A 13,365-nucleotide genomic window follows, 5' to 3' on the forward strand; every position below is an offset into this window, starting at 1 on the left:
AACCAAAAGAGGCCTTATGGGGCAGGAAATCAAATCTGTGCGCTGTTCCCTGGGGGTTGTCTCGGACTGGTTTCGAAATACACAAGGGCAATTCTACCACATTCCCGATCTGAATTTACATCTTAACGGTAACAGATAAACTCATGCTTTACAAGTTACGACCGATACAAAGGGGTCGAACCGAACTCTGTTAACCGGGAGAGATTACAAAATGGCATGCTCTCTCTACAGGGGTATTTTCTCACACCACCCCCCAAAAGTTTACGAGCAGAAATAAAGTAATCTGATGTCACAGCGAAATAATCAGCTTGGTTGTTGGTCATAGAAAGGGAGACCAAGCACGGTGGGCATGGTAACAATGTTGGCTTGTGTATCGACAACATCAGGATCCGACTTCCTTTTCTTCTTCTTCATGTCACCAGCATTTTTGCTGCTCTCGTCAGCTATTGCACTTGAGCTAGTTTCGCGAACCCTTTCAAGACTTTTCGGGACCTGGTTCTGTCCATAGTCGGTCACAGGGTATGTTGTAACGGGGTTGGACATGGATGGATGTGCGACTTGCACGGCCGCTGTGCTTTGTGTTACAACAGGGTAGCTATCTGGCAGTTTCGCTGCCGCAGCCAGCCTTTTCCGCTTCAGTTTCTCCTCATTCTGAACCTGGTTTAATTGAAAATAACAGCAAAACCAGTAAGCTTCATCTTGTGCAGTTTACTCTACTTCGAAGAGTAGATACAAGCTACATTACGCAAATGAGTTCTCCAGCAAAATAGCAACTGATAATTGCAATACGACAATTCATAAGATAACAGGTTTCACACTATCATGGGATGTTTTCAAGTTTCAACCCATATGTGCTCACCATTATGCTGCATCTGATTTACTCCCTCCGTCCCATAATACAAGAGCGTTTTTGACACTAGTGTAGTGTCAAAAACGCTCTCTTATATTATGGGATGGAGGGAGTAATTCTAACCATGAATATTTAGAGTAAATACGGAAAAAGGACATGTACAATGATACCTTCTGTTGGTTGTGTAATGTTCCCTTTCGCTCCTTTGATCTAGATATGGCATCTTTGATTCCAAATTTATCCATGTAACCTTGTGGCCATAATTCTGCAAGCTGGTCCCAAGAAAATAGTATCATATAAGCATACTAAAGATAAATGCAGATGCTCATAAGATAAATTGGGCACCCATAACAAAGCTCCTTGAAAAGCAGAGCCTCACTCTGTTACTCAAAACCTATATTGAAAACCCCTTGGCAAATCACAGACCACAATCCACATAAATATTGACAGAGTATACAGCTGAAAACTGCCTATTGTAAAAGCATTTACAGGCATTCTTTGAAAATTTTGGAAGAATATAAGACCAATGATACCACCTCATGATGCAAACTGAAATAACAAGCAGAATGGACACTACACATTTACCTAAGTTATACTATTTCTTTTGGCTGAAAAAGTTATTTGCTACACTAAATATAACAGCAATTTGGCCTTGCTCTTCCCAAATGAAAGCACTACAAGAAAACTCACAAATGCTGATGAGCAGTGACAATTTTCTCAACTGAAGAAACTGAGGGGAGGCCCTAAGAGCATTTTTTATTTAGAGGAAACAATATTTATACAAGAGAGGGGTGACAAAATTTTCTGAACAAGTTTTGAGTGATGGTGAAAAACTGAGGGCCGGGATTAAAATCTCTACATAGTACATACAAAATGAAGAAAAAAATTTAAAGGTTCAGGAGCTCAGGGCTAATACCTCAACATATAGTTTCCTGCTTTGAGGACCCTTGTCTTCATCCATACCCTGACAAGCACGCAGGGAGACATTTGTCAACTTAACTAAACTACGAGGAATGAAGCTAGAATCTCACTGAACCCACTTTTACATGTTTTGCTATTAAATGGTACTCCCTCCGTCCGGAAATACTTGTCATCAAAATGGACAAAAAGGGATGTAGTATTTCCAGACGGAGGGAGTACTAAGAAATAAATAAGAACCAAAAGAAGTTGTGACAAAAAAAATCAATTTCTCAATTATTCCCTGATGGATAGCTGGACAGCATTATGTATGTTCGAAAGTTCTTATTTATTTCCATATTGAATTAGTAAGGATAATATTTGTGTCTACTTCGAACTTACAATGGAGCAGAGCAAGGGTTACAATAAGAGAGGGAGATGGGGGGAGAGATTTCATTACTGCAGAGTTAAAAGCAGAGCGAGGACGTAAATGAGAAAATGGGAGAGTGGAGACATTATGCCTTATGGGAGAGAAGAGAAATTATGCCTTTTCATGTGTGGTAAATCATGGCTGAGTCCAAGAGCATATATGTTCAGTGGGAGGCACGTGACAGCGACACCATAGGATCGAGGGGGGGGGGGGGGGGGGGACCTAATAGAGCATGACTACACTTCCTTTTATTTTTCATCCTACTGTTACTTTGCGGATTTTTTTTAAGATACAGAAAGATCCGAAATAGCTTGAAATAAATAATAATTGTTCCGAGGGAACCTTCTACTGAGAGTTGACTACATAGGCTCTAAACAGGTAACCTCGGTACTAACCCCCCTCTTGCATCCTTGTAAATAAACAAAATTGATCAACAACAGTGCAATTTGTCCAAACACCAAAATTTGATAAGATTACAGATTTATACCTCAACATACAGATCATACAGATCACATATTCTGTCCTCCAGTGCACTATCCATTGCAGACTTTCCTTTCAAATCTCTTCTTTCATCAGTGACAGTCTGAAAATCATCAGCTGAGCCATCTTGTTGTTCATTGACCTGGCAGCACATACAAGTAAAAAGAGCATTTAACATCAAAAGTAACAAACACGAAAGTTAACATCAGGAAGATAATGGAAGTTTTGTACTTATTATATAATGAGATATATCTTTACCTTGGCCTTGGCAGCCATACTTGCTTTGACCATTTCATTGATCTCCATTTTTACTTGCTGCAGCCTACCAGCCTTCTCTTGTTTAGCAGAGAGTCCTGATTTTACCAATTCCTTCATGTTTCTCTGTTCATAAGTAACATGAGTTAGATGGAAATAAGCGATGCACAAAGGATGACTGTGCCACAGTCACTTACAGGATCAGTTCACCACATAGAATACCAACATAAGCATGATTTAGAAACTACAGACTAACGGACAATAAGACTAGCAACATCTCATTTTGTTTTTACTGCAGCGCATCCAGACAGTAGATTTGTTACTCATGGTGGTGGTAGTTGTAGTGTTCGAATTCTGTAGCCAATTTATTGTTCATTTCTAACAAACTTTCACAACGGCAACTAAGTATTGAAAAGGCTTTTTTCACTTCTTAATTATACTTTCTCTAATTTGATGAGAAATGTACTAAACTGAAACATACTACCGAATGTAATTGGCATATACTACCTATGTTCTAATATACATGATGTTTTAAGTCGTGTTAAGTCAAATTCTTGTAACTTTGACTACTAAAGAGTAAAGACTAACACATAGAAAACTATTTACATTATAGATCATTTGAAAACAATAAAATATTAGACCCCGAAAAGCTCCTCCATAACATAATATCCTGTGGTCTGTTTGGATATTATATTTCTATAGAAATGATGGTTTACATTACTTACTGGAGATCATGACAAAGCAAGTAACATTCTTCCTTTTTCCAATTTGGCATATACAAAAGACATGTTTCGGAACAAAGCAACACATCTACTAAAAATTCAGGAGCCAAGCGCCAACGACATGGCTACTTACTTCCATATAAGACCACAACTCACCTTCAGTGTCCTACGCACAACAAGGTGTCCAACTATGCCCATGAGCCGATCCATCAACTCATTTTCTTGTACCTTTCCATGATTTGTCTGCAAACAACAATATTACAAACAGCTAGCAATACTATACCATTCAAATTCAAGCAATACAGCTTTAAAGTTCACTGAAGTGAGAAATCAAAAGGTGTTTGCATAGTTTACCAAGTGTTGTAAGTTTTATTTGCAAAAAATGGAAGATCAATTAGTACAAATGAACTACTGCCACACTAATTCATACTGAAATAATTAACTATGGTATCACAAAAAATATAAACAATTACCACTAGTATAAAACGCCCTGTAAAATGTAAGTTCATAGAATGAAAAGCAGTACGACACATGTGTCTGTACATATATTCTGTTTATAAACATTAATTTTCAAAAGATATAAGGTTAACATTTTTTTCTGAACTTCACTAGTCAAGAATGTACATAAATAAGAAATCACATGGAATACGAACATTCATACTTCAGCATTTCAGATGCATTTGAATCACAAGAAAAACTGGTGGTGCTGCTACATACCGATAGCCTTGCAACCTTGGCAAGCTTTTGCTTTACTTCTGGAGGCAAGCGTCTTTGAGCTGATGCCTGAACATTTGGGTCAGCCTCACTAATATCAATAGCTGGCGATTTGTCTGCAAGGAAAATTTCAAGTACCTACAGTTACTTCCGGCGCAACTACAGTCTACAGAGATATTCAAGGGGGCTGATATAATACTCACAATTAGCAGCAATCTTTTGGAGATCCCGAATGGCTCGCTCAAGCCTAGTGCCTTTAGGTTTGGTACCTGCACTCTCCCTGCCAGTGGTCAGGTGCTGAAAAATCAAAACAAAATGTGACTTAGCATGCATCCCAGCCCAGTTTGATGGTTATTACTTACTCCCTCCATTCACAAATATAAGATGCTTTGGATATTTCAGTATGGACTACATACAAACTGAAATGAGTGAACCAACACACTAAAATGCGTTTATATACATCCGAATCAGGAAAAAGTTAAAACATCTTATAATGTGAACGGAGGGAGTATTTTATTATGCAAATGTGTTCTCTAGAACAGTAAATGGGATATAATTCTTACCATTGCTTGTGTAGGATAGGCAGCACCAGACACATCCATGCTAGAGAAGTCGTTCGTTCCAGCTATATCTTTGCGATATATTTTGTTGGTCGGATCTTCATTTTCCCCATTGTAAGTCTGTTTTTGTTGAAAATCAAGTTGTGTTGAAGGATCTTTATCCCTGTACACTGAAGCGTAGTCATATGTCTCACTGGTTGTTGACTTATTACCAAAATCAGTAGGCTGGAATGCCGGAGCTTTATACTTTTCTAGGTCTTTTAGCTCTTTTGAAGAGGAATATGACACATCCTTACTAGATATCTTTGTACGTTTTGTAGAATCAACACCTGTGGCAAAATCAGTCGATCTCCTTTTTAGGACTCCGGTTGTGCTGGGTTTAGTCTTCACCACTCTGCTGCCTTCATGGTAATATTCACCATTGCCAGTAGCTACTTTTTTCAGACCGCTTGCTTTCCCAGACTTCAAATAATCACCTGTAGCACCCTGACTATTTTCAATACGATCAACTGACTGGTCTTTGCTTCTCCTTTTCTTTGGCGCGACATTTGCTGATGTACCAGGTTCACTGCAAAAGATGGTTGATGTAACATCCATGCTAACATATATGTAATGCATGTGCATAAGTAAAATTGTGTTGCTGCCAATCTGATCTGCTGATTCAATAAAACTGGCTCAGAACATCCATGCTGCTACATATGAAAATTGCCCCCATATTATTACCTCGTTCTTTCATCCGTTGTTTGTGTTGTTCCAGCTAGGGCTGTAACCAACACAATCATGCTTTGCTTCAAGTTTGATCAGTACATTTAATTATTATAAGCTTGTCCTTAGATGCCACAGTTGTAACATGCTGTGTCCTTATTTCAGACAGCTCAAGATTGTATAGTTAATAGCTAAAGAAAAGGCACTAGCGATTGCAGCCAAAGTATTTTGTGATAAATCGAACAGTGGGGTAAATAGACATTGTATACAGACTAAATGGTGAAAGGTTGTTGCAATCAAACAGGTGGCCCCCATGCAATCCAGCAAGATATCATACTAAAAAGAACAGACATCAATTATGATGGCATGGATGTACTCTGCTAGCTCACAGAAGAAGTGACGGCATGAATTTTCTATTAAATAATAACAAAAAAAAATTGAGGAACCTTACATCTGTTCCAATGTCCCTTTGTTAACAAAAAAACCAGTGTGCTTAGTCGTCAAATTATCAACTTCAAAATATTCATCCTGCAAGCATAAGAAACATGAAAAGCTGACACCAATCAGTGACAATTCTTTCTCGATGCATATAATGAATTAGCAATGAAGAAAAAATGTTTCAACATGTCAACGTACTAGGATAAGTTCTATAAGCCTGCCTACCATGAGGTAAACTGAGTCGGTGTAAGTAATTAGACAAAGAATTATCTAATATGCTGCGAATATTCAGTGCAATCGTTTCAAGACATACAAGTTGCATTATATGTATACACTATACAAAGAATGAACTACTACTGCAATGCAGAAAGGGCCATGGCGTTGTCAAATCAAATTAATAAAAAATATTTTGCTTTCATCCTAGCACTAAACTAAGAGTTCAGGCAGATACAACAGATAGCAAAAACGGAGTGCACAATGACGGTGAAGATGAGAATGTTATATCATCTCTGCATGATTACACCACAATATACACAGCAAGTAGAAGTTTATTAGTGCAGTGCACATCAATGAGATCAGCGAAGAATCATCAATAAAAGAGGGCTAAGTAGAATTGAGAAACCGACCAATTCAGCATCATCAATAAAAGAATCATCAGTGTCATATTGATCGTCGTCCGGTACATCATCAAGATCTTCTTCATCGCTGCTATGTTTACCCTGGCAATTTGAATAGAGTCAGAACTCGGTGCATGGGCAATATGGAGTCAAATAATGTCATCATTCGTTACCATGTAAAGGCGCTCGATTTTCTCGATAACGGCATTAAACCGATTTGGCTGCGCTGGATCCTCTGGGTCATTTTCTGCAGGGAGTGCCTGATTTGAATAGTATAATAAACTAGATGTTAAACACACAGAGCACTCCTCAAATGTTCAGCATACACTATGTGAAACCAAAATGCTTGGCGAAGAGCAATGTATGTGGGAATGATAAGGTTGGCATAACCAACTACATGAACTACAAAGACAGTAGGAAATGACACTGAACTACTGAAATATGGCACAGTTTGCTTCTAGTGCAACGCCCTTACAACTACTTGGTCAGGGAAAACGAGAACATAGATGCAATTATGCATCTAATTGCAGAGCAAACCTGAGCAGCAAACTATCACACCCAAATCAAACGACAGACAGACAACACCCAAAGCAGGAGCACTGCTTACCGCAGCAGGCGGGCCCGGTTGTGCGGCAACTGCAGGCTCCGCGGGCACCACTGCCAGCGGCTGCAACGGTGGGGCCGCCGCGTGCCCGGCCTCCTTCAGCAGCTTCTTCCACGACACGATGGTGGTCTCCCCGGCCCGGAGCTCCACGGAGAACACCTGCCTGCGGCACCCCGCCGCTGCTCCCGCAACCGCGGCGGCAGGCGCCTGCTGCGCGGCGAGAGGCTGCGGGGCCGCGGCAGCGGAGGGCGCGGCGGCCGGAACCCTAGCGACGGCGGGTGCGGCGGAGGAGGAGGAGGGGGCAGGGACGGGGCCTTCCATCGCGACGCGAGGAGGCGGGGACGGTGTCGGGAGGTCACAGCATTAGATCGAGAGGCGGCGACGGCTAGGGTTTTGGAGGGCCGGGTGCCACGGGGCGGAGGAGCGAGGAGCAGAGGGAGACGAGAGCGCCCACGGTTTCGCGTGGGGAGAGGATTAAAGGAGGCGAGAAGCCGAGGAGGCCCTCTGATTCGGTCGGGGAGAAGGCGGCGGGTGGCGCGGGGATGGGAGCGAATGCGGGACGGCGGGGTGGGGCGTGGGATAACCGCCGGGTTGTGTAGCTTTCTCGTCGCCGTTGGCTCGTGCCCTCGCCGCCGTTTAGCTCGTGGTTTTGGAGGAGGGTGCCGCGCGTGGGCTTTGGACCTATTCTTCCTTCCTTGACCTGCTTTAGGTTCTGACTTACGGTATCCCCCCACGGTCCACACTTGTCTTTGCTGTATATTTAAAGTTGAACCGGCCCATGGTTTTGGGCCAATATTTCTAGCCCATACTAGCCGTGTTTAAGGAACCTTTTTCGTCTTCTCAAAAAAAAGGAACCTTTTTCGTGGTCAAGGATAGATATGACCTTGCTCTCAACAACAAAAAAAGGGTAGATTTGACCTTCCACCCCTCGAAAAAGGATAAATTTAACGTACAAGAAACCTGCAAACGAAATGCTTCAAAACGGTCTAGACGAGGTCTAGCACACCTCAATGATTTTTAAACCCAGTTGTGACACAACATTACAATAGTTTTACATAATCCCTTATTTTTACTCTCTTTTCCGTATTTCTTTGCTAGGTCCAACGGGACATGAGGGAAGTAGTGAGGGGTGTGTGAGACTGGATAGAGATGACCAAATATGTCAAGCCAGGTCATAGTGCCCTTCCTGATGCATTCTACCATAGAGCCAACGATAGACAACCCCCCCCCCTTCGAACATTGCTTACAACTTTCATCGTATTGTGTTCTCCGGACAAAAGGTGTTCAGTTGGAATCTCGTTATAAGGATTCTTGTGATTTCGGGGAATTCAACCATGGGAGAACCAGGAACAGGGAGCCCCACCCTTTTCCGATTGACTCAATTCATGGTCATGGATAACATGACGAAGCCTCATCCGCCCACTATATCCTTACCCACCTCATACACCAGCAAGTTACCTCATCATCTTGGCACTATTACTATGAACCCGATGCTTTAATGCCATTATGGTATACCATGTATCAACATTTTCATTTGTGCAGGCCGATAGGCCCTTTCATTGTTGTCTCCATATGGAAACGGGAGTTGTTGGAAAGTCTTGTTGCTTTAACTATCAAATATGCGGTGATGTGTCGTTCATCTTAGAGTTAGGAATTACTCATTGAAAACAAATAGCCAAATGGATGGATATAATCCACCTAAACCGGTTTGTGTTTTAGCCCAAGGATACTAGGAGTAACCGATTTGATCTACTCGAGTTGAATCGACAAAATAGAGTTGGGGTTGAGGCCACAATTCTTCATGAAATGTAATTATAATTAATAAAATCATGACCAACGACCTTTAACTGGAATCACAATTTCAGTCCTCAACTCCAAACTCAATTATGAAATTCCGAATGGGAGCAACGTACTTTGAGCTACCGTTCTAAGACATTCTATATTTTGTCTTGGTCATTGAGATTGTGGCTAATTTAGAGGAATGTTTAGGGATAGATAGTAATGATTGAAGTTTTTCTACTTGGAAATATCGATTCATTTTTTTTCTGTTTGGAATCATCTTAGGCCTAATTCCTATTACTTTAACAGGATTATTTGTGACTGCGTTTTTGCAAGACAGATGTGGGGGTCAATTGGATGGTTTAGTGTTTTGATGATCCAATTTTATTTACTGGAACTTCTGAATTTATCACACACACTCACGTTGGGCATAACTGCATAACCTTCTTTTGGGAAAAAAATAAACCACACACTTAGCTCGGAGTCCAACAAGCAATAAAAAAAGACTGGACAAATGGGACTATCACAATCTTCTGTAATGTCAAGCATAGCTATACCCAAACGAGTGGACAAAACTCAACATTGACTAAAGCCACACATGCATATATAAGGAATACACATAGCTTTAAACTAAAGTTATACACAAACAACGAGCAACTATTAATACTTACACACTTTAAACACACATAAAGCAACAGAAGGCACTAAAAAAAGATAAATGAATAACCGCAAGCACATGTCTCATCTCATAAGCAAAGAAAGCACTCACATATTAATACTTGAAATTCACTTGTAAGTGGATATTCATATTTAAAAGGCCGGGTTATCCGGCTAGGAAAAACGAATTATAGTAATGCCATAACCTATATTGTCTATCATACTCAGATTCAAACCGCTTTGTGTTGGATGTTAAAAATCTCTTACTGTGCATTCTATAAAATTTCGATTTGGAAATAGTTTCAGCCAAAAAAATTCCTAACCACTTTTAACCCTTGTACAGAGAAAGAGACATGGGGAAACACCTACAACTTGTTTTCATCCCCTAACACTAGACGACTAGGGCAAACTCTCCCTCCAGATTTCACCGACGATTCCGTGGATTCGCCTCCCCTCTGCCTGCTGCTCTGGCGGTCGGTGGCCGGGAGAGGAATCACGGTGCCTCCGCTCCGTTTAGTAGTTTCGGTTAGGGTTTTTGAGCCTCGCAGGTTCGTCGCTCGGACGGATGACGGTACTTCTTCTTCGAGTTTGTCTGTCTAGACATAGTTGACATAGCTTCGGCATAGATTCTTGCCGTCTTCTTGGGACAGTGAGTTTATAATTTATTGTATGTGGTGAGATTTGGTGTCAGGTGTTTTAGATCTATGCAAGGGTTCGATGTTGACGACTGCAGCTCCAAGGCACTGGCCCTTAAGGGCACGTGCACAGAGACTTTCTGGATGTCATCGATAAGGTAAGCCGGGTCCGATAGGCGGCGGTAGCTACGCGTTGGCGGCTCGCTCTGACGGCAATAGTGATCGTTCGATGGTCATGGAATCTCGGTGCAATGTTTTTTATGTTTGAGATGCTTTGTACTCCTGATGATTTTTTATAAAAGATCTTATGCTTCTGAGAAGAAAAAAAATCAATTTTAACTCTTAATCATTAATCAAGAGCGTCATGGAGACCTGAGACCGATCACTAAGGTTCTTATAGCGACCAGACCTCAAACGGTCCAATCTCTGTGCTCCGGTGTCATCCCTGGATCAGTAATGCTGACACCACACAGTACTTGAAGGATTTATAGCAGCATAGCAATCACACACTTATTACATCGAGTGTCTCAAAATAGAACTTATTACAATAAATATGGCTTAAGGCCATCTAATAACGATAACAGTGGAAGGCTTGGAAGATAAGTGAGTCCATCAACTCCAATGGCATCACTGAGTATAGAACCACGACCTAAAACTCCTTAATCGTCGTCTGAAAAGTCTGCAACATTAACGTTGCAGCCCAAAAACGGGTCAGCACATGGAATATGCTGGCAATGTAACACATAGAGAGTAATGGAAAGAAACAGCTATTCTACATGCATATTTGGCTGGTGGAAAGCTCTATGGTTACAGTTTTGCGTAAAGCCAATTTTTCCCTACTGCAAAGAAATAAATTTATTTAACTATCATGGTGGTCGTTAAACATTAAGAATGGTTGACAGCATTCTCAATCCCAATTAAACATCATCATTAAACAAAACCCAGCAAAATTAATTTTTAGAGTAACATGTTGAGATTCACATGATAATTCAGGTACTAGATACTCAAGATGTCCATAACCGGGGACACGGCTAACCATGATTAGTTTATACACTCTGCAGAGGTTTGCGCACTTTTCCCCACAAGACTCGATCGCCTCCGTTTGGTTTCTCGCACTACACGGTGTTTGAGAAATGGATGACCGAGACATAGTCTTTCAGAAGCGCTAGCACCTTACGATGGGTAGACCGTACCACCTACATCCCCTACATCTGCTAGTCTACCACTGTAAGAGTTCGCACGACTTAGTCAACTATCCTAGAGCCCATAATAGCTTGTGTCTGCACACGGAAGTTTCTAGTATGAATAATCTCATGATCCCTTTGAGCCTGGGTGGCGGTTCAAAAGAAAACAAGCAATCGCTGAAATACCCAGGTGCCTCAGTCCACCCAGATGTGTGTTTAGGTTGCCACCTTAAATAAACCATTAATTAACAAAGCTCACATCTGTCATGGGTACACTCACCCAATTCACGTCTACTAGCATAGCATAGCAATAATAAGCAAACGTAGAGTAACTCCCAAAGGTTTGATAATAAACAGGTAATAGGTTCTACCTCAACTACTCCCCAAACCCACAATTTAATTAGCTCCTAATCATGCAATGTGTGAGGATTGATCTAATGCAATAAAACTGGGTAGTAGGAGGTATGATCAAAGTGTTACTTGTCTTGCTGATGATCCGAGAAACCTAGCGATTCGAAGTAACAAGCGGCGCACTCCGGGTACTCTATCGCAAACAAACACATAATAAGTACTCAACTAATGCACAGGTAAAACTCAAAATAAGAGATCTAACCAGAAAGATCAACTTAAGAACTCCGGTTGGCAAAAAGAATCAAATCGAACGAAGCAACGAAAGATAAACAGCAAAAGAAACAGGCTTCGTTTACTATTCTGGATCTAAGAAAATTTTTACAGAAGCAAAACTTGTTTAAGTTGGTTAAACGGAAAGAGGGTTTCGAGACGAAACTCCAGGCGCTTGAATTGCCTGATTCCGATAAACGAGCGAAAAGTTATACTAAAACGAAAATCGCGATCAGAAATCGCGATCAGAAATAATCGTGGAAAATCCGGGAAAAAGAAAAACGACGAACAAATTAACGAATGAACGTTCGTTACTGGATCTAACCGACGAACACATTCTTTAAGACGAACGAACGAGCGAACGCTCGCTAAATAACTAAACCATAAAAAAACCGTTTTTAATAAAAAAAAGCGGATCTAAAAAACCGGGCGGTTTTCTAAGGAAAACCGCCGGCGACGGCGGCTACCTCGGGCAGCGGGGCGGCGGCGAGGCGGCGGCGGGGCGGGGCGGGGTGAGGCGGCGCGGGGCGGGACGAGGCGGCGGCGAGGCGGCGCGGGGCGGCGCGGCGCTAGGGTTTCGGCGGGCGGGCTGGTGGGCTTCGGCGGCTCGGCGGGGTCGGCTTAAAAAGGCCCCCCGGGCAGAGTCCCGCTCGGGTACGGCCCGGAGTCAGTTCGGATTTTTTTTAAATAATTCCACGCAGAAAAACTAACGAAAGAAATACTAAACAGACTCCAAAAATCCTGAAATAAATTTTCCCCTGCTTCTAAAATCAAGCCGCACAGGATGAACATTTATTTGGGGCCTAAATGCAATTTTGAAAAACGCACATTTTTCCTAAATTCAAATAAAATAGCAAATAAAACCAAATAAAATCTTATTTGGTGTTTTTATTAAATCCTCAATATATCTTTATTTTGGGAAAGTCATTTTATTCCCTCTCTCATAATTTTTATAATAGAAATAATTGAAGATAAAATAAATAAAATCAAATAATCCTATTTTCAAAATTTGAGACAACTCAAATATGAAAATAACGAAATCCCCAACTCTCTCCGAGGGTCCTTGAGTTGCGTGAAATTTCTAGGATCAACCAAAATGCAATAATTATGATATGCAATGATGATCTAGTGTATAACATTCCAAATTGAAAATTTGGGATGTTACAAACCTACCCCCCTTAAGATGAATCTCGCCCTTGAGATTCGGGTTGGCTAGA

At 41.3% G+C, this 13,365-nt stretch overlaps 1 protein-coding gene across 3 annotated transcripts; it reads right to left on the reverse strand.

The window, feature by feature from the left end:
- Positions 1 to 70: 70 nt before the first annotated feature.
- On the reverse strand, positions 71 to 7,994 carry LOC125545635 (ubinuclein-1). Of its 3 annotated transcripts, none has more exons than XM_087513692.1 (14): positions 7,276 to 7,994; positions 6,842 to 6,928; positions 6,678 to 6,770; positions 6,065 to 6,141; positions 5,238 to 5,476; positions 4,912 to 5,078; positions 4,552 to 4,645; positions 4,352 to 4,464; positions 3,791 to 3,877; positions 2,916 to 3,038; positions 2,665 to 2,799; positions 1,767 to 1,814; positions 1,021 to 1,122; positions 71 to 657 (listed from the first exon to the last, which is right to left on the reverse strand). In XM_087513692.1, exons 1-14 carry the CDS (start codon positions 7,591 to 7,593, stop codon positions 304 to 306), a joined length of 2,037 nt encoding a protein of 678 aa, XP_087369818.1. In that variant the 5' UTR covers positions 7,594 to 7,994; the 3' UTR covers positions 71 to 303. The 3 variants fall into 3 exon arrangements, with proteins under 3 accessions (XP_087369818.1, XP_087369817.1, XP_048565605.1); XM_087513691.1 differs by having other exon boundaries at positions 5,205 to 5,476; XM_048709648.2 differs by having other exon boundaries at positions 4,912 to 5,476.
- Between the last annotated feature and the right edge of the window lie 5,371 nt (positions 7,995 to 13,365).

This window comes from Triticum urartu, chromosome 3A (assembly GCF_056163025.1).
Source record: "Triticum urartu cultivar PI428250 chromosome 3A, HENAU_Tu73, whole genome shotgun sequence".
NCBI lineage: Eukaryota > Viridiplantae > Streptophyta > Magnoliopsida > Poales > Poaceae > Triticum > Triticum urartu.